Source organism: Triturus cristatus, unplaced genomic scaffold (assembly GCF_964204655.1).
Source record: "Triturus cristatus unplaced genomic scaffold, aTriCri1.1 SCAFFOLD_137, whole genome shotgun sequence".
NCBI lineage: Eukaryota > Metazoa > Chordata > Amphibia > Caudata > Salamandridae > Triturus > Triturus cristatus.
Genome location: NW_028187373.1, coordinates 590,306 through 610,921, shown reverse-complemented (window position 1 = coordinate 610,921; position 20,616 = coordinate 590,306). Strand labels below are relative to the sequence as shown.

Sequence of the window (20,616 nt, the reverse complement as noted above, 5' to 3'; positions counted from 1 at the left end):
CTTCAATTGACGAAATCAGGATGCGGGGACTTTATCTATCTGTGGGGTAAAGTGACATAGTATCATCAAAGGCGAAAGGATGTGGCCTAACTACCAGAGCTGCTGACTTTGGAACTGGGGAACAGGGTTCGAGTCTTGGCATCGGCTCAACATCCTGTGATTCTGAGCAAATCATTTAATCTCTCTGTGCCTACCAAAAATGAACGTGTCCTTGTGTAATGTAACTGGTGCTCATGTAAAGTGGTCCAAAATACCTTTGGGTCGAGTTTGCGCTATATTAAACTGCAAAAAAAAAAAACAAGGTTCCCGACAGCTTGAGCTGGCATAGGATATCACCAGAGTTCCGATGATCGCAGGAAATAGACCATAGAGATGGAGGACCACCTAAAATGAGCACCCCATCTTCTCAGTCATCCAGCCTGCCACTGATTTCAGCCCAGATGGAAAATTTACATGAGCAGAGTCTCCCTTGCCGTCAATTCGCATAACAATTTGAGTGTTATCAGCGTAGCAGATGCATGAAAGATGGTAATCCCTCAGAAGCTTAGCGAGTTGTGACACATACAGTTTGAAAAGAGCAGGGCTCTGAGACGCTCCATGTGTGACTCCGCTCGTAACATGGTTGAGCAGATGAGCTCAGAAGTGGCATGATGACTCCTTGGTACCTGCCAACAAGAAGAAGCTAAACCAGTGCTTCCCAAACTGTGGTTTGCGAACCTCTGGTGGGGGTGTGAGGTTGATTTGTGGTGGGTCGTGACTGTCAAACAATAAATAAAGGTGCCTTTAAATCCTGTATTATCTGGTCACATTGGCTGCGCTTCAATGTCAAATTGGCACGTATGCGTTTTTAAACATGCGGATTGGTGTTTATTAATCTCTCTCACTTTGTAGTCTGATAAAGAAAAGTAACGTGAAAATTATGTGACAATCTTGCTGGGGTGCAGGGAGTGTGAAAGAAAAGGATGTCATTTTCCTTAACCCACAACAAGATATAAATACCTGTAAGTGAACTGTACACATTCAGCAGTTAGGAAATCAAACATGAAGCACATTATTTCTGAAGTGCGATAGAAACAACATTTGAGTAGGTTCAAAACAAATCAAGACACTTTACTTGGTGATGTACAAATGATAAATATTCCCTGAAACCCGAATTTCACATATTATCATTGGTGTTCAACATAGCTTTATCAGTACAACTGTATGTCTGTGCAAATTTAGGGGCCATTTCAGTGGAAAAAGTGCTGTCTAGAAATGACATGCGCTACCACACAATGCTTTAGTTACATTACAAAATCACCTGCTGTGAGAAAGTGGCTCTGTATATACTGTTCCCAAATAGGTACAGTGTGTACAGAGTCCACAGTCCCCGGAGGTTTGGCAGAGGCTAAAGTTAGATATAACCTTACTCTCTAAAGTGGTAGCTTGGTCGAGCAGCAAGGCAGTATCAGAGGACAGTGTAAAGCATTTGTTGCACACACTCAGACAGCAAATGGTCTCACACACTCAATAACTGAACTCTAGGCCAATGGTTTACATAAAAAAATATATGTTTTATTTTAGAACCAACAATAGGTATTAAAATATACTTTCTCAGAATGAGGTGCTTTAGATAAATACTTTTGCAATATGCAATTGACTTTTGTAAATAATTACAAGTTGGTGCAATAGGCAACACAATTTCAAACACAATAATGCATTGAGCTCAATGGAAGTTTTAAGTTATTTGCAATTGATTACTTTCAGGATTAGTTTTGTAACTCCAGGACTGGATCCTAGATTCAGTCCTGGGACAGTTCTTAGAAACAAGTTATAAAATTCGACTTAGTTACTGTTGTGATTTGTAGGCAATATTTAGCTTTTTTAAAAGTTGACAGAAGAAATGTCATAGAAAAACAGTCAATGATTCCCTATGGGAGAAAATTCAAGTTGCAGGTATAATATGTTCTCGTTACTTTTGTAATCCAGTACTGGGCTCCTAGACTCAGTACTGGGACCTCTATCTAAAACAGGTAAGTAATTACGTTTTCACAGTTGGTACGATTTTTAAAGAATATTTGTAGTTTGCAAAAATCGACACTTAGAAGAAATTTCACAGAAAAACAGTCAATGATTTCCTATGGAAGAAAATTGAGTTAATGGTAAGAACGGTTGTGAATATTTTTCAGGGTCATTGCTGGGCACCAAGATCCAGCACTGGGATCTCTCCTAACAGCAGGTGAGTGTTTTCGTTACTCGGTTGATTTTAGGTGAATATTTTAAGTTTTAGAAACTCCACACTTGGAAGAAATTGCAGAAGAAACCAGTCAGTCAATGTTACCCTATAGAGGAAAATTGGGTTATCGGCTTTTGGGTAAGTACTCGACTGGCAGAGTTAAGGTTCTGGGCACAGACTCTGGGGTCTCCCAGGGTCAGGTAGGTACAGGTGTTACACCCTCAGCAGCACAGGGGCAGCCGGGTGCAGAGTGAGTTAGGCCCAATGTTATCCTATGGGAGGCAGGGGGGCCTTGCTTGGTGGCTGCTGACTAGCAGGCCACGTCGCTGTGGGAGCTGGGCTCCTGGTCACTTGCTCAGGGCAAATGGGGAAGTAGATAGGTGCAGAGGTTACACTGCCAGGGCCCCTCGGGCAGCTGGGTGCAGGGTGTTTTTGAGCCTTCGGGCGCTCAATGGATTTCAATGGGAAAGCTCCTGGTTGAACAAAGGCTGCAAGCTCGGGGACGAAGATTCTTCAGGTGTCACCACCACTTCGAGAGGTAAGTTGGGTAGTTGGAGGATAGGTAGGTACCCAGGAGTAGGGCACAGGGGACCGCAGGGCGCCGGGTGCAGGGGTGCCTTTTGGTGTCGGGAAATCTTACCCTCTGTTGATCGCGGTTGGGGGGTACCTGGTTCTGAGGTTGCAGGCGTCATCGAGAGCGTCTAGGTGAGTCCTCGGTTGCCGGATTTGGGGTCACAGTTGCCGGGGGGGACGTCCTCTGGATCTTTGTTCACTCCGGCACAGGCCAGGCTTGGCGGGTGCAGGGTTTGTAGTTCAGGGCTGATGCCAGGGGTTAGATGCTGGTTTTGAGCAGAGCCTCTGCTCATGGGAGCCCAGGTGCTTAGAGCCAAAGGGTAGCCAGGTCCTCCGGGGTTTGTGAGGTTGCTGGCCACAAGAGGTGCCGGGATGTAGCAGGTTCGAGGGTCGACAGGCCGGTAGGGCTGGGGCCAAAGCAGTTGGTGTCTTCCTCTTCTTAGCAGCGGCACGGCAGGTCTTTCTTTTTGCTCTTCTTAGTTTTTAGGAATCTGAGGAAGGAAGGTTCAGGGTGCCCCTAAATAATAGATTTAGGGGCGTTACAGGTAGGTAAAGGGCAGGGACCAATGGGTCCCTGCCCTGGGGTGGGTACACCCACTATCCTGCCACTCTCCTGTGGGAGGGGGGCAGTAGCCTAGTCCTGATTGGGCAGGGCCTCCCATCTTCAAGATGGCGAGTGCCCGAAGATGTGCTTCACCTTCCGGCCAGTCTTTCTGCCAGAGTGGGGGTGAAAACCGGTGGGGGCCAGTTTGCTGGGTACAGCAAGTGGCCCGGGGAAGCTCACAGAGGCGGCATGCCTTTGAAGCTTCCCCCTGTCCATCCTGGGGGAGGAGACCTAGCACCTCACCCAGGATGTGCATTGTTTCAGGCCCAGGAGAGCGGGGCTCTCCTACCCAGGGGGTCCAGCAACATTCCTGCTGTGTGGCAGTCTACCAGACCAGACGTGGATTGTAGGTTAGGTTTCAGGGGGCATCTCTAAGATGCCCTCTGTGGTGTTTTGTACATTAAATCCTACACTGGCATCAGTGTGGGTTTAATGTGCTGAGAAGTTTGATACCAAACTTCTCAGTCTTCAGTGTTGCCATTATGGTGCTGTGGAGTTCGTGTTTGACGAGCTCTCAGCACCATGTACTCTTAATGGCAGCACTGCACTTACAGTGCCCAGGAATGGACCTGGGTACTGTAGGGGCACAGGGCTCATGCTCCTGTGCCCACACCACTGGCATAGGGCACCCAGCTAGAGGGGTGGCTGATGTATGCCAGGGCAGTGTAGGTGGTGGGCATGGCACACAGGGATGTGTGCCATGTCGACTCTCTGTTTTGTCTTGTACCCAGACACTCAGCCTGCAAAGGCAGTGTGTGTGTGTATTAGGGTACAGTGCCTCTAAGGGTGGCACAATGAGTGCTGCAGCCCTTAGAAGCCTTCCCTGGTCACAAGGCCCTGGGTACCTAGGGTACCATTTACCAGGGGCTGACATGTGGCCAGGGTTTGCCAATTTGGGTGAGAGGTAAGGAACATAGGCCCCGGGCACCTGATTGGCAGGAGTCCAGGGCACACTCAGTCAAAGTATATTCAGCAAAAAGTGGGGGCATACCATGCAAGAAAGATGGCACTTTCTCACACCTGCCTCATGCCCATTAAAGCTAGGTGGATTACAAATGTTTGTCGTTCTAAAAATTGTGTCATGGTTCCAAAATGTTTGGGAAGCACTGAGCTAAATAATTGCAGTGCAGAACCTCTGTTCCTCAACTCTCCAACCTTCTAACAGTACGTGGAAGGCGATGAAGAGGTCAGGTAGGATCAATGCAGCTTCTCCACCCTGGTCAAGTATCAGTCGCAGCTCAGTTAGAGCTGAGACCAATACAACTTTTGTACCATGTTGTGGGCGGAACCTGGCGCGGGTTACCTGCAAGTGGCTTCTCTTGAATAAAGTCCAATAAGCTGTTATTCACTAGCGTTTCTGCCACTTTGGCTATAACATGCAAAAGTGAATTAGGCCACAAATTAAAAGGAAAAGATAGTTTCATAGAAGATTTTTAATAATGGAACAACACACTTTGCTTCTCAGAAGGAACTACACGAGCATAGAAGGAAGACTTAATCGGCTGAAAGAAAACTTTAATGGTGTTCAGGTGCGATCAAGTGGAATGTATTGGATGAACAGGGATCATCTGGGATCCAGATTTAACTGAATTTGTTAGCCAAATTAATGCATAAGGTGAGCATGAATGAAAATCAGTAGGACAGCCACGTCATGTTAGAGTTATTAAAGTGTTGATAAATTAATTCAATCTTAAAAAAGAGAGGAAGTTAGCTAGCTTCTAGGAAGGAGATACTGTGGTGTGAGTTTGACTAGCATTGGAGAATTCAGTCATGATTTTAAGGAATTCCCAGGAACCTTGTTTACTAGTCACAATTCTTTTGATGTAATGTTCAGAATGGCCTTCAATAACTGGGCTTTATAAAGGTTTAGGCCTTTCTTTGTATTTTAATCTATCACCCAAGGTGTAGTTCTTGCACAGGCCCGTTCTAGGATTTTAAATGCCTGTTTAGGTTTAACTAGTTCAGTCGAGTACCGGATGGGCAATGGGACTCTACAATGAGAATGAAAGATGGTTCCAAGATCCACTGGATCAACAGAGGAAATTCTCCATTTATTGAATTATCAGTCTGAGAATCCACACCCAGCACACGGGGATTTTTAGTTAGCTATTTGTTCAGTTTGTCTATCGAGATGTTATTCAGTCTGCATTTTTACCAATATGGTGTGCAGAAATTCAAGTCCCTCTTCTCATAGATTATAGAGAACATGAGTGTAGAATGAACAGGCAGCATGACTGGGAGAGCTAATAAATCAGTTACATAATTATCAGTAGCAAAAATAAGATTGAGTGAGTGGGTATCAAGACTATTTGTAAAAGGCCTATGGTCTTAAAAATGGGGGTTACACTTTTTGAAGAAGTTGAAGACTCATGCTCAAAGCAGATATTAAAGTAATTCAGCAAAGGAACTTATGTTTCTAATATCGAATCCAATACATATTTAATATTATTAAGAGATGCCTTGACATAGCCAGGTGGCTGATATACCAATATGCCCGAAAAATTGAATGACGGTGTGAAGGAGAAAGAGAAGGAAAATGTCTCCGCACTGGAGAAAGATGTCACATTTGGAGATCCAAAATGCAAGTTTCCCAAATCATTCCAGCCACTCCACCCTCCATTGTATTGGGCCGATCGTAATGAATTATTTTACAGCCAGCAGCTATGTCTGGAGCGACATCTACAGTAGAAGTATCTTTAATCCATGTTTCAGTATTACAAAATATGTAAAGAGACTGAGTTTCAATGAAATTCTAATTCAGGTCTGAGTGTTCCGGCGGTGATCATAGATTGAGTTGAGCGGCGTGGAAACATCTCTTAGAGGAGGAATTCCTGGTGGCCGTCAGAGCTCATTATCTAAGTCACAAAACTCATCTGGGAAGATAGTGTAATAGGAAAGGAAGTCAAAGAGTGCCCTAGGATGTCAGGAGAGGAAGGCAAGAGGTGCAATAGGATGATAAGATAGGAAGTGCACTGCAAAGACAGGACGGGAACTCAAAGATTCCATTGCTGCAACGGCTCCTCCGCAATGGGAGAGGAGCATCTCCCCACTCACTGCAGAAGAAAAATAAAACGAGTATAAAAGAATGTTACTATCGTTTTATTTTTCTCTGGCAGCCAATGCTTCTGAGTTAGGGTGGGGCGGGCCGGGCATCCTGAGTGACAGCACAGCAGGGGGAGGAGGAGTTGTTGGAGACTGGAAGTGCGCATGACGGTTTGGCCGGCCATCTTAAGCTGGCCAAACCTTCATGCGCATTTTGATTTGCGCAACCCAGCTGTATTGTACAGCCGGGTGGAGAAATGGCAAAGGCTACCAGTCACTTACTGAGCGCCTAACCAGGCTGCTTACACCAATCCTGCTGCTACTCTCCTGCTGAGAGCAGCGTCTGGATTGGTTGGGAGTGGCCTATGGACTTCCTCATACTTCTTCACTAAGGCGCCTGGCAGCGGGAGGTAAGTTTTTTTTATTATTCCTCCCCCTCCCCCCGCGCTGCTCCACCAGTTTATTTTGGCAGCAGCTGCCCGTGGTCCATTGGGATGATGGGACAGGAAGTCAGTGAGTGCATCGTGATGACAGGACAGGAACTCCAAGAGCCTATTGAGATGATAGGACAGGAACCCAAAGACCATGATGGGATGGCATGATAGGAAGTCCAAGGGTGCAGGGGCAGACGTCAGAGATGTCTAGGTTGTTATGGTTCGTTAGAAAGAGTATACAAGGATGTTAGGATATGAAGTATAAGACTATTTTGGGATGACAGGATAGGATGTCAAGGAATGCATTAAGATATTACAACAGAAGTCAAACAGGCAGTGCACTGAGATGTTAGAAATCAAAGAGGGCACTGGGCTGTTGGGATAGAAAATCAGGAAGTCAAAGAGTGCACTGGGATGATAGTACAGAAACTCAAAGAGTTAAATGGAATGTTATGACAAAGTCTAAAACCATTTTGGGATGGCAGGACAGGAAGTCCAAGAGTGCAGGGGCATTAGGACAGGGAGTAGCGGAATAGATGGAAAATGTCACAGTGCATTGCAATGATAGAACGGGAAAAGGCAGCATGCATTTGATTGATGCATCAGGAAGTCATAGGATAGATTCTCATAGAGTGACAGTATTATCATGACAATGTCATAGATAATTTGGATGGCATGTTGTTCATGCTGATTTTATCTTATAATTCGCACTGACACTGCCAGTGGCTCATTGCTTCTCGAAGATTATAGAAAAAGCAACAACCTTACTCCGAGATAACATAACCGGAAGTAGCAGTGTTCTCATTGGGAGGGCAGGACGGGAAGTCAGAGTAGACTGGCCGGACAACATGACATAAAGTGCACTGAGGTGGCCCGACAAGAAGTTGTAGACTACATTCAGTTGATCATACAGAAAGTAGTACTAGAGAACTCCTGAATGGCAGAGCAACAAGTCATGAGTGCTTGGAAGGCAGGCCAGGAAGACACAGAAAGCATTAGAATTTTAAGCCAGGGCCCTCCTGATGGGTCTCGGATGTCAGGTTGGGAAGCCCAGATTAAATTGAGAAGTCTCAGGAAGTCCCAAATTGCAGTGAGTGACTAGCACAAGTAGTCATTTCTTGCCCTCAGTGAGGCCTACAGGAAGGCGTAGATTGTACTGATAAAAAAAAAATGCATGTCCCCAAGTTAGGAACGGAAAGTCTTGTTCATTACTTCATTTAAGTGTGACAAGTGTTATTTCCCAAGCACGTGACGCACACGTCATCAGTAGAATCTGCATGCCAGATCACCTGTAAACCTCACCCGAAAACTGAACGCGACGGCGTAGGGTCTTGACGCGGGAGGCAGCTCAACGATAGACGCTCTTGTGGATGTTCACATCATTTATTGCTTGGTCCTTAGAGCCTAAAACGTCCCTTGAAAGTGCGTCCTATCAAGGCCCTCACATAGCATCTGCAACGAGTGGGTATTTGTTGCCAGCCTTGCGTGTCTGCAGTTTCAACGTAGTGAGGGCATTTTGTATTCAGAGGGAGAGGAAATGAAAGGGATGCGTCTGAGGAGCTCTGGCATCATTGCAGGCTATGACTGAAGCACAAGGAGTGATGGAAGATGACATACCAGCAAGTGCCACCGGCTTTCAGCGAATGTGCCCAATGGCCGCAGTGAACTCTGTCACTTTCATTGGGCTAACATCTTTGCAAGTGATACACCTCACTGGGAGGTATGGCTGGGGAATATGAATTTGTTTTTCAAGGCCACAAAACAGGATGATTCACACATGGAGAGTTTGCTACTTTAAGAGTTTATTTAAAAAAATGAAAATTGTGTGCTTAACATTATGAACATTTCTTCCCTAAACAGAAAACACTGCATTTGACAGAACTGAATTTACCTGTATTTAACTAAACTAGGTCCGAATTAGACCTAACTTCCATCTTAAATTTCAACACAGCCATGATGTGTATTTTCATTTCTTTGCTCGCTGCACGTAACCAAAATGTGCACTAAATAATGCTCTGTATTGACATGCTGTTCTCGAAGAACTGCGGTGGAAGCCTTTTGCTACATTTAAGGCTCTCCCTGCCAATATTACTGTAGGCCATTCATTTGTGAGACTTCCATTGTTTTGGGAAACTAGATTTGTACTAACACATTCGATGCAATTAGGGCAGAATAGGGCAAAATAATGTCCATATGGGGATAGTGCTAGGATGGTGTCAATAGATGACATTGTATAAATCTGTATTGTGATTCGTTTAGCTTTACTCACCTTATGCTGACTTTGGATTTCCATTGACTTCTATTGTGAATTTTTTCATAAAAGATGGTACATTTTGGAGATGAGCCATTCTGGTTTGCCCCCACTCTAGAGAGTAAACCTTTGTCAGTTTCTCTCATGCTTTGGACTTGGATTTTGTTTTGCCTTGACTTCGTGTCATTCTCTTGCTGCATTTGGTTGGGACTTATGTTAATTCCCTGTATGGATTTACTATGCATTTTGACTGACTATTATTTTTTCCTTCTGTATTGCATTTTCAATTATTTTAATAAATATTCTAGATTTACATTTTTCTACTAACTCCAGAGGACTAATTCCCTTGAAATGCTTATGTGATTTGTGTTTGATGCTTCGTAGGGACACATTGCCTCATACATACTTGAGACTCAACGCCGCCCCAGATCCTGTGTAGGTGTGTTATCGAGATTATCCGATAAAATAGCCTCAACACTATTTTTGCATTATGTAGGACAGGAGAGCTACAAATTGCTCCCGTCCCTCTTTGACAGGGGTTTTTTGGGGACATGTGTCCTGGGGACCTTGAACTGGAAATAATCGGGGGCGGCTGGTGTTAATGGGCGAAATGGGCGTCGCCCCCCCCCCCCTGCCCCTACCACTCTGAGGGGAGAGGCAAAAAGAGAACTTAGAAAATCGCCAGAGGCTTAAAACAAACTACTGTTTGCTGTTGTTATCTTATTTTGTATGGGCAGCTGACTGTGAATGATGAACTTTGCAGATGCCCTGCTGCGTATTGTGCCTGCTGGGCGAAGTATTCTTCGACCTGCTGGCACAACCTACAGCTGTGACATCAGGGCAGAGGGCGTGCCGATTTTCAATGCTGTGAATAGGTTTGGATTTCGGGCGCTTACACAATGGCCCTGGGAGGAGTTCACAGAACTCCATTCATTTCAATGACAGGGGGCGGGGCAGGCTGAGAAGGAGAACGAGGTAATGGGTGGTAACAATTGAGTCATCAGAGAGGGGGTGGGCTGTAGGAGGGGTGGAGCTGGATTGTCTGATTCGCGCTTCCCACGCTGCAGTTATGCAGGACGCCATTTCTGCACCAGTCAGACTCGTGGTTTTGGGAGAAGCAGTGCACTGCAGATGGCGAGTTAAGATTGAAGGAGTCGCCTAACTTGAAGGCTTGAAGCTTTCCCCCATTTCCAGCGATGCCTCGCAGCCTCGACGAGCAGATACGTAAAAAAAAAAAAAAGTAGCAGCCAGCCCCCATGGGGAAACAAGTAAGCAACTTGCTCGGGCTTGGCCTTTTTTGAAGTTTTTTGGATAAACTTCTGTTTACTGTTGCTTCAACTCTACCAGAGAGGCACTTTAAAATTATTGACACCTGTTCTTTCTTCCATGGCAACAGCAATTAACATGTTTATTCTTTATGTGCTGGCTATTAGCTTCCGTTTCTGGTCTCGGTCATTGAAAATGCTTACAAATTGAAATACCTGGCGCACGCAGAATTGGAAACGCGCCGCCTTTTATCACTGGGGGAATTAATTACATTAGGACTGGAGCATCGTTCGACATTTCCATGGCGGACGGATGTAGACCGATATTTCTCTTCATATATTTAATACATGCCAGCCCTATTTGTATTTTTTAATCTTCTGCTCGCTTTTAACAAGTGCGTGTGCACTTCTCTAAACTGAATGGAAGGATGAAAAGCAATAGGATCAGGGTGGCCAAAATGACGCAATTTGCAGATTTTTTTTTTTTTTTATCGAAGCACAGACACCCCTCCTCCCCCCCCCCCCCCCCGACCATCCCACCCACTTAGCCAGCTTCTCGCCCTGTTGACAAGCACACTGCTTTGGTGCGCACATGAAACAGGAGGATGGTGTCTGAATCTTGCAGTGCAGCTCCCATACTCCTCGTTTTCCTCATAGCCGTTCATGGAAGATTTAAAAAATGAAAATCGAGAGAACATATTTCCCCCTTTGGCTTGTACTGACTTGGGAGCAATTTCAGGCCGCGGGAGAAACATAAATAAAAGCCATGTTTGGCTTTCGAAATTCAAGCGTCTCCCACCTGGATCCGGTCTGTTGCTGCCATGTATGCAACCCACAGCCATGCCCTGCTCTCACCCTGAGAACACTATGTTTCACTTGTAGGCGCTAGTGCTCTTATTTATAAAAGCTCTTTTCATATTTGCAGAATTGCAGTTTTAAATTGTAGCGTGAACTTGACCAGAATGTATTGGAGTGCTTTACCTGTTACATTACACAAGAACACATTTGTGTTTTTTAGCCACGAGGAGATTGTGATCTTCCTAGGATGCTGTTGAACTGATGCTGAGACTTAAACCTGGTTCTCTAGTTTCCTCAGCTGCAACTCTATTATCCCACATTTGCCCTGCTGTCATCGATCTGAGCTACAGCCTTCTGGAGGAAGGTGAGGGGTCAGAGGCCTGGACAATACACTATCCCTCCACGGTTACCTTCTGAGCAGAATTTCCCACTTTTATTTCCTTCCCTAGTTTAGTTTTTATACCTCAGCCTACATTTTCACAAACGAAACTGTCTAAAACCATGTGGAAGTCGGCTGAAACTATTTTTAACAAATTTTAGCAATGCAGACTGGCACAGATGCATGGTACTGAGAAGGCGCCACCAGCATGGGCCTTGAGGCAAGGGTGCTAAAGTTTTAAAAAGTCAATGGTAGTGGGCCCAGCCCCGCAGTGCCCAAAAACAAGCAAGGAAAATAGGCCCCCATCATCTGTCTCCTTAGTTCAAAAACACCTTTGCGGTACAGAGGGCCCTTGTGCCACAGTACCTGCTCCACTAATGCCTTTTATGTTGCTGCAACCATGTGGAATAGTCACAATTCCAATTTCACAATTGCTTTATTGACCTTGCTTTTGTCAACTTTGTTCGCAAATGCACCATTTGTCCACTCTTAGTTCAAACTTTTCTGGGGGGAGAATCCCGGGAAACACCCTTGGGGCAGTCAAGCTCAATCGCTACACTCACCTGCCATGGGACACTCAACCCAAGCTTTTACGCCCTACCACTTTCAAATGTCACCAGCCGCCACTGGAACTAATATTCGTTTCTCAGAATGATGCCTTGTGTTAGCCATATTCTTTATTTTCCTGTAAAATTTGAGAGGAAATTCAAAAGAACTGGCTGTGCACAGGTGGCAATTTGGGGCATGCTCAGATTATATGTTGTTCTGCAGGACCATGTCCTCTAGCCCTTTGGCTTCGGTTCCAACCTGTTTCTTTTTATTGGCCTGATCTGTATTTTTACGTCCAGGTCGATAAAAGTACTTAGAAAAGCAGTGAAATCTGGTATTTTTACCCTTCTGAAACACAAATCTAGAAATGGAAGCAAATAAAGGACTCAGTTAAAAAGTATTTGGGAGCAGTCTAAATCATTCCGAAATGACTATCAAATAGAGGGATAAGTGGCATATTACAAAAGAATCCTGATAAATTTTACACATTTTACAGGCATGCTTTTTCACCTACCAGTCCTTGGCTGTTGCATAATAGCAAATTATAAACAAATAAGCTGTATTTTCTCCTATGGTGGCCCTGGCAACCCTACTTACGGCCCGGCCCACGTTGCAAGTAAGCCCCTTTCAAGTCCCCCATAAAGTACTAGATACTAACATTCCCAAAGATCCTTTCACTTTAAATAGAGCAAGAATTAATATTTTCTGAAATAGATATTCCTGACTTATATTCCAAAACCCGTCAGATCTCACCCATGTGAAGTTATGTGAGTTAAAATCTGAGGTGGGCGAGCCACTGAAAGCTCAAGCCAGGCTCAAGCCGGACGCCTATATCTAGCTCGGTTTGAGGTCCAGTTGGAGCCTTGAGCCCATAACGAGCCGATCTTTCATGTGGCTTCTGCCTGCACCCCTCTCTGTACTCTAAGTGACCTTACAGCCAGAGTTGGCGACTCTGGAAGGGGGTGAACCAGGTTTGAGTCTTGGCATCTGCTCAACATCCTCTGATTCTGGGCAATTCGCTTAATCTCCCCATCCCTATAAACAATGAATGTGATCTTGTGAAATGTAACTGGTGCTAACATGAAGCGCTCCATTACTTTTGGTCCGAGTTTGCGCTATATAAAAACTGCAGAAAAGTGCACAAAGAGGTAGAAATCAAGCCTTAACATAAGGAAAGACAAATAGATACCCATTTAATGGCTGATTTGTTTTAACTGAAAGAAGAAACCCAGGATATATGTCAGCTTCACTACATTACCTCAATTGTGTGATCTTAGGCAAATATTATTGCACCAAATGTTTTTCTTCATTATTGTGTATGAAAGCACTTTCAAATATGTGACTTCAGAATACCAGTTATTCAAAAACCTATTATGTTTGATTTATTAGACTATGATGTTGCTCTATAATAACCTGGCCACATACATGGTTTACATGACAATTGCCTTGCCTCTTAGTTCACCTATAGCCAGAACTTTAAGTGGGCCGGGTCTCACCAGGTCTGAGCACCGGCAGGTATTTTAAAGGGGGCCTCGAAACGGGGCTCTGTTTTGTGCCCTGGCACAGGCGGTCCGTTTTTTTCCGGACTGCAGTGACAGCAGGCACATGGATGTGCGCGTGCTCAGACTGCTCACTTCTCACTAGTGGAGAAGTTACGGCATGACGTCATGCCAGGTGAGCGTTGTAGGGGAAGGGAAATTCTTTAAAGAGACATTTTGTCTCTGGATTTCCCTTCTCTTTTTGAGACTCAGGACCAGCAACTTTCTTGTGGTGTCACCAGGGCTTTAAGTGGAAGCTTTTTCAATATTATATACTAGTCCTAGTTTCTGATTAGCTTATGCAACTACAACCATCGACAAAGCCAATAGTCCTGACTTGCTGTATCATAGATTTGGATGCAATGACAGAAACAGCAAAATACAAAACGGGCGGCACACTATGCTAAGCACAGATCTTTAGCTTATGTGTTTTTAAGCCACGCTGTTAATTACATTGGCCACACCCCTTTAAGAGACCCCCATTTTTTCATCCCACTTAAAGCCCTGCCTATAGCTGATGTATTTAAAAAAAAAAAAAAAATTGTGATTCAATTTTTTATTGGAATTTATACATAAAAACCAAAATACATATATTATAATAACTGTATGCATTGTCATACAATAAATATAGAAGAAAATTGTTATAAGCATATAGTAAAACTTTCTGAATGATTAATCATAGTATATAAATTAATAAATACATAAAAATATAAATGCAAGGACAAATATTTAGATTTATACTGAGGCCATAAAAGATGGAATTAAGGGAAGGGGAGCGAAGAAAGGGGAAGTAAGAAGGGATCACAAAAGAAAGCGATAAGGGAAAAATGTACAAATAGGAAGCATAAAGCAATATGAGTATGTTCCAAGGAAAAGAAAAAGACACTCATAACACAAAGTAATTATGCTGATTCAAAGAAGGATAAAAAAAATATATTCTTTGATAGAGACAAACGTAAATAAAAAAAGTACATTATATTATAGGTATATGGATATATTGTTACAAAGCCAAGGGAGAAGAAGTAGGAAAAGGAATTACTAGAGAAGAATAGAGAAAGATAATGAAATGGATAGTATAGAGAAATGTGCAAACAGTAAATGGAAACAATAGGTATATTGTGCAGAATGAAAGTGTAAGCAGAGTAACACACGTATAAATATGTATATTAAAAGGTACAGAATTACATGTGGTGAGTAGCTATTAAAACAACAACAAATAGTAGATAAATACAATATGTATTAGGATTTATAACCACCAATAATGAAGAATGAATGAGAGTAAGAGGAAATAGAAATGAAATTACTGCGTAGAAGGATCATTAACGTTCACATCGGTATTTGAAGCTAGAAAAGGTGACCATATTCGAAGAAAGATCAGATTGATCCTGTATGTTGTATATCATACGTTCGTAGGAAGCTGTTTGGATCATGGCCTCCATCCTAGTTTCTTGTGATGGTGGTTGAGGCGATTTCCATTGCCGTAATATACACATTTTGGCTGTAGCTAAGGCTGTGTGTAAGTGTCGGGCTTGTGGCTTAGAAAGGGATTGTGATTGATGTGTATCATGTAGAAGAATGGTAGCATGCGAAAGTGGAATTTGTAGAGGCATCGTGGAACGTAAGGTTTTACCTACATAATTCCAAAAGCGTTGGACCACAGGACATCAACAGATGATATGAGAAATGTTACAAGATGTACTATCACATCTCCAGTAGTTAGAATGGGGAAGCAAGCCAGCTTTATGCAGTTTTGTTGGTGACCAGTGCCAATCATGTAAAATCTTGAATAAGCAAAATTTCAATCGTGCTTCATGAGCACCCGTATTGAGATTGCTAAGAATGTCAGACCATTCATCATTGGTATAAGAAACCGATAAGGTTTGCCATTTAGTACGTAAAGTTTGCGATAAGGGTTGAGAAAAAAAGATGCGAAGTAAGAGTTTAATAGAAGCCAGATGTAGCTCCTTTCATCTTACCCAAAGTGTGGAGATATGTCACAATTGGTGAGTCGGGCAAGAGCCATGGTGGAGGTCCTAGACTTCTCCGTAAGGATTGTCGTAACTGATTGTATTTTAAAAGTTGAATATCAGGCAAATGAAATTCTTCCTGCAGTTGGGCAAATGATTTAATATCACAGTTTGAAAAAAGTTGATCTAGGGTGGAAACACCTGCTGTTTCCCAAATAGGCCAAAATATTGATTTTCTATTAATACGAATTGCAGAATTATTCCATAATGGTGCTTTCCTATGAAGACGAGGATGTGAGCACAGTAAGTAGTGTGCCCTTTGCCAAGCAGCGCGCATAGCCGACAAAATAGGATTAGTGGAGTCTCGGGGACGAGATTCAGAGCCGTATAAAACAGAAAGACCTGCTTTTGTTAATGAAAGGTAATGTTCAAGATGTACCCACTGTGGCGAATCTGATGAATGTGGAAGCATATATGACATTTGAGAAAGCTGTAATGCCAAAGCATAATGTTCCACTGAGGGTAGACCTAGTCCTCCATAGGAGCGATGAGCCTTTAGTTTTGAAGCAGATAGATGGGGTTTGGCAGAGTTCCATATAAAAGATTTTATCTTAGTCGATTGAACGCATTGTGGTTAAAGGGATCTGAATAGGTAGCATGCCGAGGACATAAAGAAAACGAGAGAGAGTAACCATTTTCACGGCTTGAACCCTGTCCGACATTGAGAGACCCAATGCCTTCCATTTTTCGAAATCACATTGCATTTGAGCAATGAGGGGATTAAGATTATCCGTAACCATACCCTCTAGACCTTTGTTCACTAGTATGCCCCTATAGCTGATGTTTAAAAACTATCATGGGCTTTATGATCCGAGCCAGACCCTTTGCTCGGCTCTAGCTTGCCTCTCCCTGATAATGTGTTGGCTCGCCCACCTCTAGTTAAAATCTCCACAGGGAGTCATTGAACCACTCTGCACCTGACTCGGACCGGGCCAGTTGACGTCATTGATGCGTGCACTCTCCAGTCAGGTGAAATGGGGTTGATGTTGGACCCCGCCCTTCTGCTTTTAGCTCTTCTGAGCGAGGCGCATGAGGGCCAGTGCCTCGGAAACCCTAAGCGCTCTCGCTCTTTGTCAGCATTTGAAAGTTCACAGCTTTCCACAGACTCGCATCCCAAGAGGGAGAGTTAAAAAAATAGACCGCCATGCCACTGCTGCTCTGCCAAGCACTCCAGAAAGGGCAGTGCTCCGATCAGGGCCCGGGAGACGGAGTTAAAAGGGGGGCTGTCGGTTCCACCGCCTGTGTTGGGGGCGATAGCAGAGCAGGCACGCAACCTATTTTACAGCTGCTGTCACTTGTCGGAGCGAACGCTACCGGGTGACTCCTTTCAACCAAAGCTGCTGCGCTTCAGACCCATAACTTTTCTTTTACAAATCTCCGTTTTCAGGTTTATCAATAGAACAAACTGACACTACAAATCCCACAATGCTTTAGGTTGTTAAAGAAGGGTATGGATCCTTTGATCCACATGGAGTCATCTGGTAATCTTTCCCAGAGTCCACGTGTTCATGTGATTGGTACATGCCAAGCCTGCCAAGGAAGCTGGGAGTGGGGGTGTGGGGGGGAGCTGAAGGTGGGGGGGGGGCAGAGGGGGCGCAAATGCATGGCACCATCCGGATAAATGATCAGAAGTCTCTGTGTGAGGAAGGAAAGTGAGCTTTCACCACTCGGGAGACCCACTGAGCTCTGAGCTTTGATATCTGGGTCACTTAATGGGGTCAGTACTCGGTGATAGAGAACTGTGCTGTTATGTGTCCTGAGTCAGACAGAGGAGTGTGGGGGCGGCATCTGGCAGATAGAGGGATCGAGACTAACAGTACTACTGTGTTCTTTTCTAAAGTGACTAATATAGGTCTGGTTACTGCATACTGGTAGACAGTGAATGTATTGCTTAATTTGTGGCGTCCCTCCTCAGTGGCGGGACAGGTTTAGGCTTCTCCACTGAATCACTCCTCAGACTTTATTTAGGTTGGGAGAAATGTCATCCCTCAGTGATACATTCCTTAAAGAATTCTCTCTTCAGTGACTAGGCCTATGTAGGTTCCTCTGTGGGTGCTACCTCTCCCTTGTTATGTACGCTTTGATGCCTCATTGGGGTTCTGTGCAGAGTCCAGTGACAGGGCATGTTTACACCTCTTTGTGGGGGTTCTCTTCAATGATCAACCATGTGTGGGCCACTCCTCACTTATAAAGCAGGTTTAGGTACCCAGTGGGGACTATCTTTATTGATACCAGATATGCAAGTTCCCTGTAGAGTCACTCCTCAGTAAAAGAACATGTTTTTTTTTCCTAAGTGGAGTCACTCCTCAGTAAGAGAGCATGTGCAGGTCTCTATGAAGTGTCACTCTTTAGTCTTAGAGTCCGCTTAGTTTTGTCTAAAAAGCCACTCCTCAGTGATAGTCTATTTTTAGGTTCCTCTCTGTGGTCACTTCTTTGTTATAGCTCATGGTTACACTGAGTAATCAAACAGATTAAGTTTATTTGAGGGCCACTCGTCCGTGATAGCGCATGTTAAGTCACCTCGTAGTTTTTGTTTCCTCTGCACTCACTCATAGAACATGTTTTGATCCATTCTGGCCACTCCTCTGTGATTACGCATGTTTAGGACTCTGTGTTGCTGCTTTATGAATGGCCATGTTTAGTCTTTTTGGGATCTAGTTCTCTCAAAGAAGGAGCATAGTTATGTCCCTCAATAGGATCACTCCTTGGTGACAGCGCATGTTTGAGTGCCTTATGACACCCCTTTTCAATGATACCGTTTGTTGTTTATGAGGTTTCTTCAGGGTCACCCATCAGTGAGAGAGAACATTTATTTTCTTATTGGGTTACTTATCTATTACCAATCATGTTTCAGTTCCTATACAGCGTCCCTCCTCGGTGATAAATCATGATCTCTCTCCTCTACAGTCACTCATCATGGCAAGAGCATGTTTAGGTGATCTGCGGCTTCCCTACCCAGAGAGACAGGTCTTCTTTACACTGCTCTATGGGGTCGCGTCCCAGTGATGGTGCCTATTCAGTTACGTCTGTGGAACCACTTCATAAAGATGGCAGATTATAAGATTCCTCCGTAGAGCCACTTCTTTACCAAATGGATTCTAATTTGTTTTTAAGAGTCCTTTTTTGGGACTTTATTTATCTTTTTTGTCATAGCACATAACAAACCAACAAACAACCCACAGCTCTGGACAACATTCTAGTGTGCAGCATAGCAGTGTATCGTAGAGGTCACCAGTGATAGTTGCTGATACTATAATAACAATGAATCACGGTACAAGGACGAGACGTGTAAGCTGCAAGGAACTCAGTGCAGTCCGGGGACGATCCGTGTCCGGGGCTCCAGACATAGTGCTATGAGGCTCAGAGTCACGACACACACATAGAACCATATCCTTGCTAATTAACCCAGCGCCGTGGACTCCAATGTCAGCAGGTAGTTTCGCAAGGGTTGCCATATGTCTTTCGGCCTGGAAGTCGGAGGTTGCAACAAAGCACATAGTTCACTGGTAGTATCGCAGTACATCAGGCTCTTTAACCAGGCCGTCGCAGTTGGCAAATATGGGCTCCCCCAATGAAGGTCGATCTCGCGCTTACCTAATGTCGGTGCAAAAGCGGTGAACCGGCGGACACTTCTCTGTACGTCTTGGACATAAACAGCAAGGCCAGCAGTAGGTCAGGTGCAAGATATGTCCCAATCATCAGGGAGAGCCGGGAGAATATGGCGTGCCGAAAGATTTGAATGTGACCACAAGTCCATTTTATGTGTGCAAAACCGGCCCCATTAACATGGCATTTAGGACCGATAGAGGACCTTGTGGGGTTGATTTGTGCCAGAGGACTAGGCATAACATAAGCTTTATGTAAGAATTTGTAATGTATGAGCTTGTGGCGGTGATTGGGTGGTACAAGGTGTGTTTGGGCGCAGCATGGATACCAAATATTATCAGTCAGGAGGCGTCCCAGGTCATTCTCCCAGAGTTTCCAAAGTTTCCCATTGCACGGCGGAAGCAGAGCCATGCAGGCTTGGTGCAACTTGGAAACTCCTCCATGGGGGTCACTCATCATTTATAAAGTGTGTTTAGGTTTATCTATGGGGTCAATCCTCATTGAAAGAGCATAGTTTTTTTTTTTGTTTGTTACTTCGCAGTGATAGGAAGTGACACCGCAAGAGTTCACTTGATGATGAAGCATGTTTAGCTTCACTTTATAGTCCCTTCTCGATGAAGATACTTACTTAGTTAGGTCTGCTCTCTGGTCACCCCTTAGTGACTGACTTTGCTTAGCTTCCATTATTCTTGGCCTCGCACAACGGATCACTCAGCAGTGAAAGAGCATGTTAATGTGCCTTCATAGCATCTTTTTTCAGTGACTGAACATGTTTATGCCCCTCTAAGCAGCCCACTCAATGATGGGGCATATTAGGATCCCTTGTAGCATTAGTTCTCAGTGACCGTGCATCTGCATATGGGTTCCATTCAGGAGTTAGCTTACCAATAAGTGATGACATATTTTCAGCCTCTTCTTGGTGCTGGAGCCATGTTTTAAGCTTCCATATAGAATAATCCTTCAGTAAGGGTGTCCTCCTCAGGATCAATTATTGATCAAGGAGCACTGTCTCCGAGTGACCATTCAGACCTGGAGAGTTGCTTGAGATTCCCTTTTAAGTCAATCCTCAGTGAAGAGACCAGTTCAAGGTCCAGACTCAGAAAACGAACTGTGTTCTGGGGTCTCTGTCCGGGCAGGTCGCAGTTGGTGGTCAGCATAGATCTTGGTTCCTTTCTATGGTCACTACAGAGAGGCTCTTGATTTAGGCCCCTCCCACAACAATGTCCTGTTTTAGGTTCTATTCAGAGACGATGCCTTGTTTTACGCTGTTCAAGCAAACGTTTGACACGGAATATAGTGCCAGAGACACAGCACGGAGCAATGGAGTTGCTACCT

At 44.2% G+C, this 20,616-nt stretch overlaps 1 protein-coding gene across 1 annotated transcript in view; it reads left to right on the top strand.

Moving 5' to 3' along the window:
• The first annotated feature begins 10,237 nt into the window (after window positions 1–10,237).
• The window catches only part of STAC2 (SH3 and cysteine rich domain 2), a 442,182-nt gene continuing 431,803 nt past the window's right edge, over window positions 10,238–20,616 (top strand). The window contains exon 1 of the mRNA XM_085640309.1: window positions 10,238–10,387. Within this exon, the coding sequence (XP_085496435.1) occupies window positions 10,376–10,387 (12 nt within the window). The 5' untranslated portion in view covers window positions 10,238–10,375. The remainder of the gene's footprint in view (window positions 10,388–20,616) is intronic.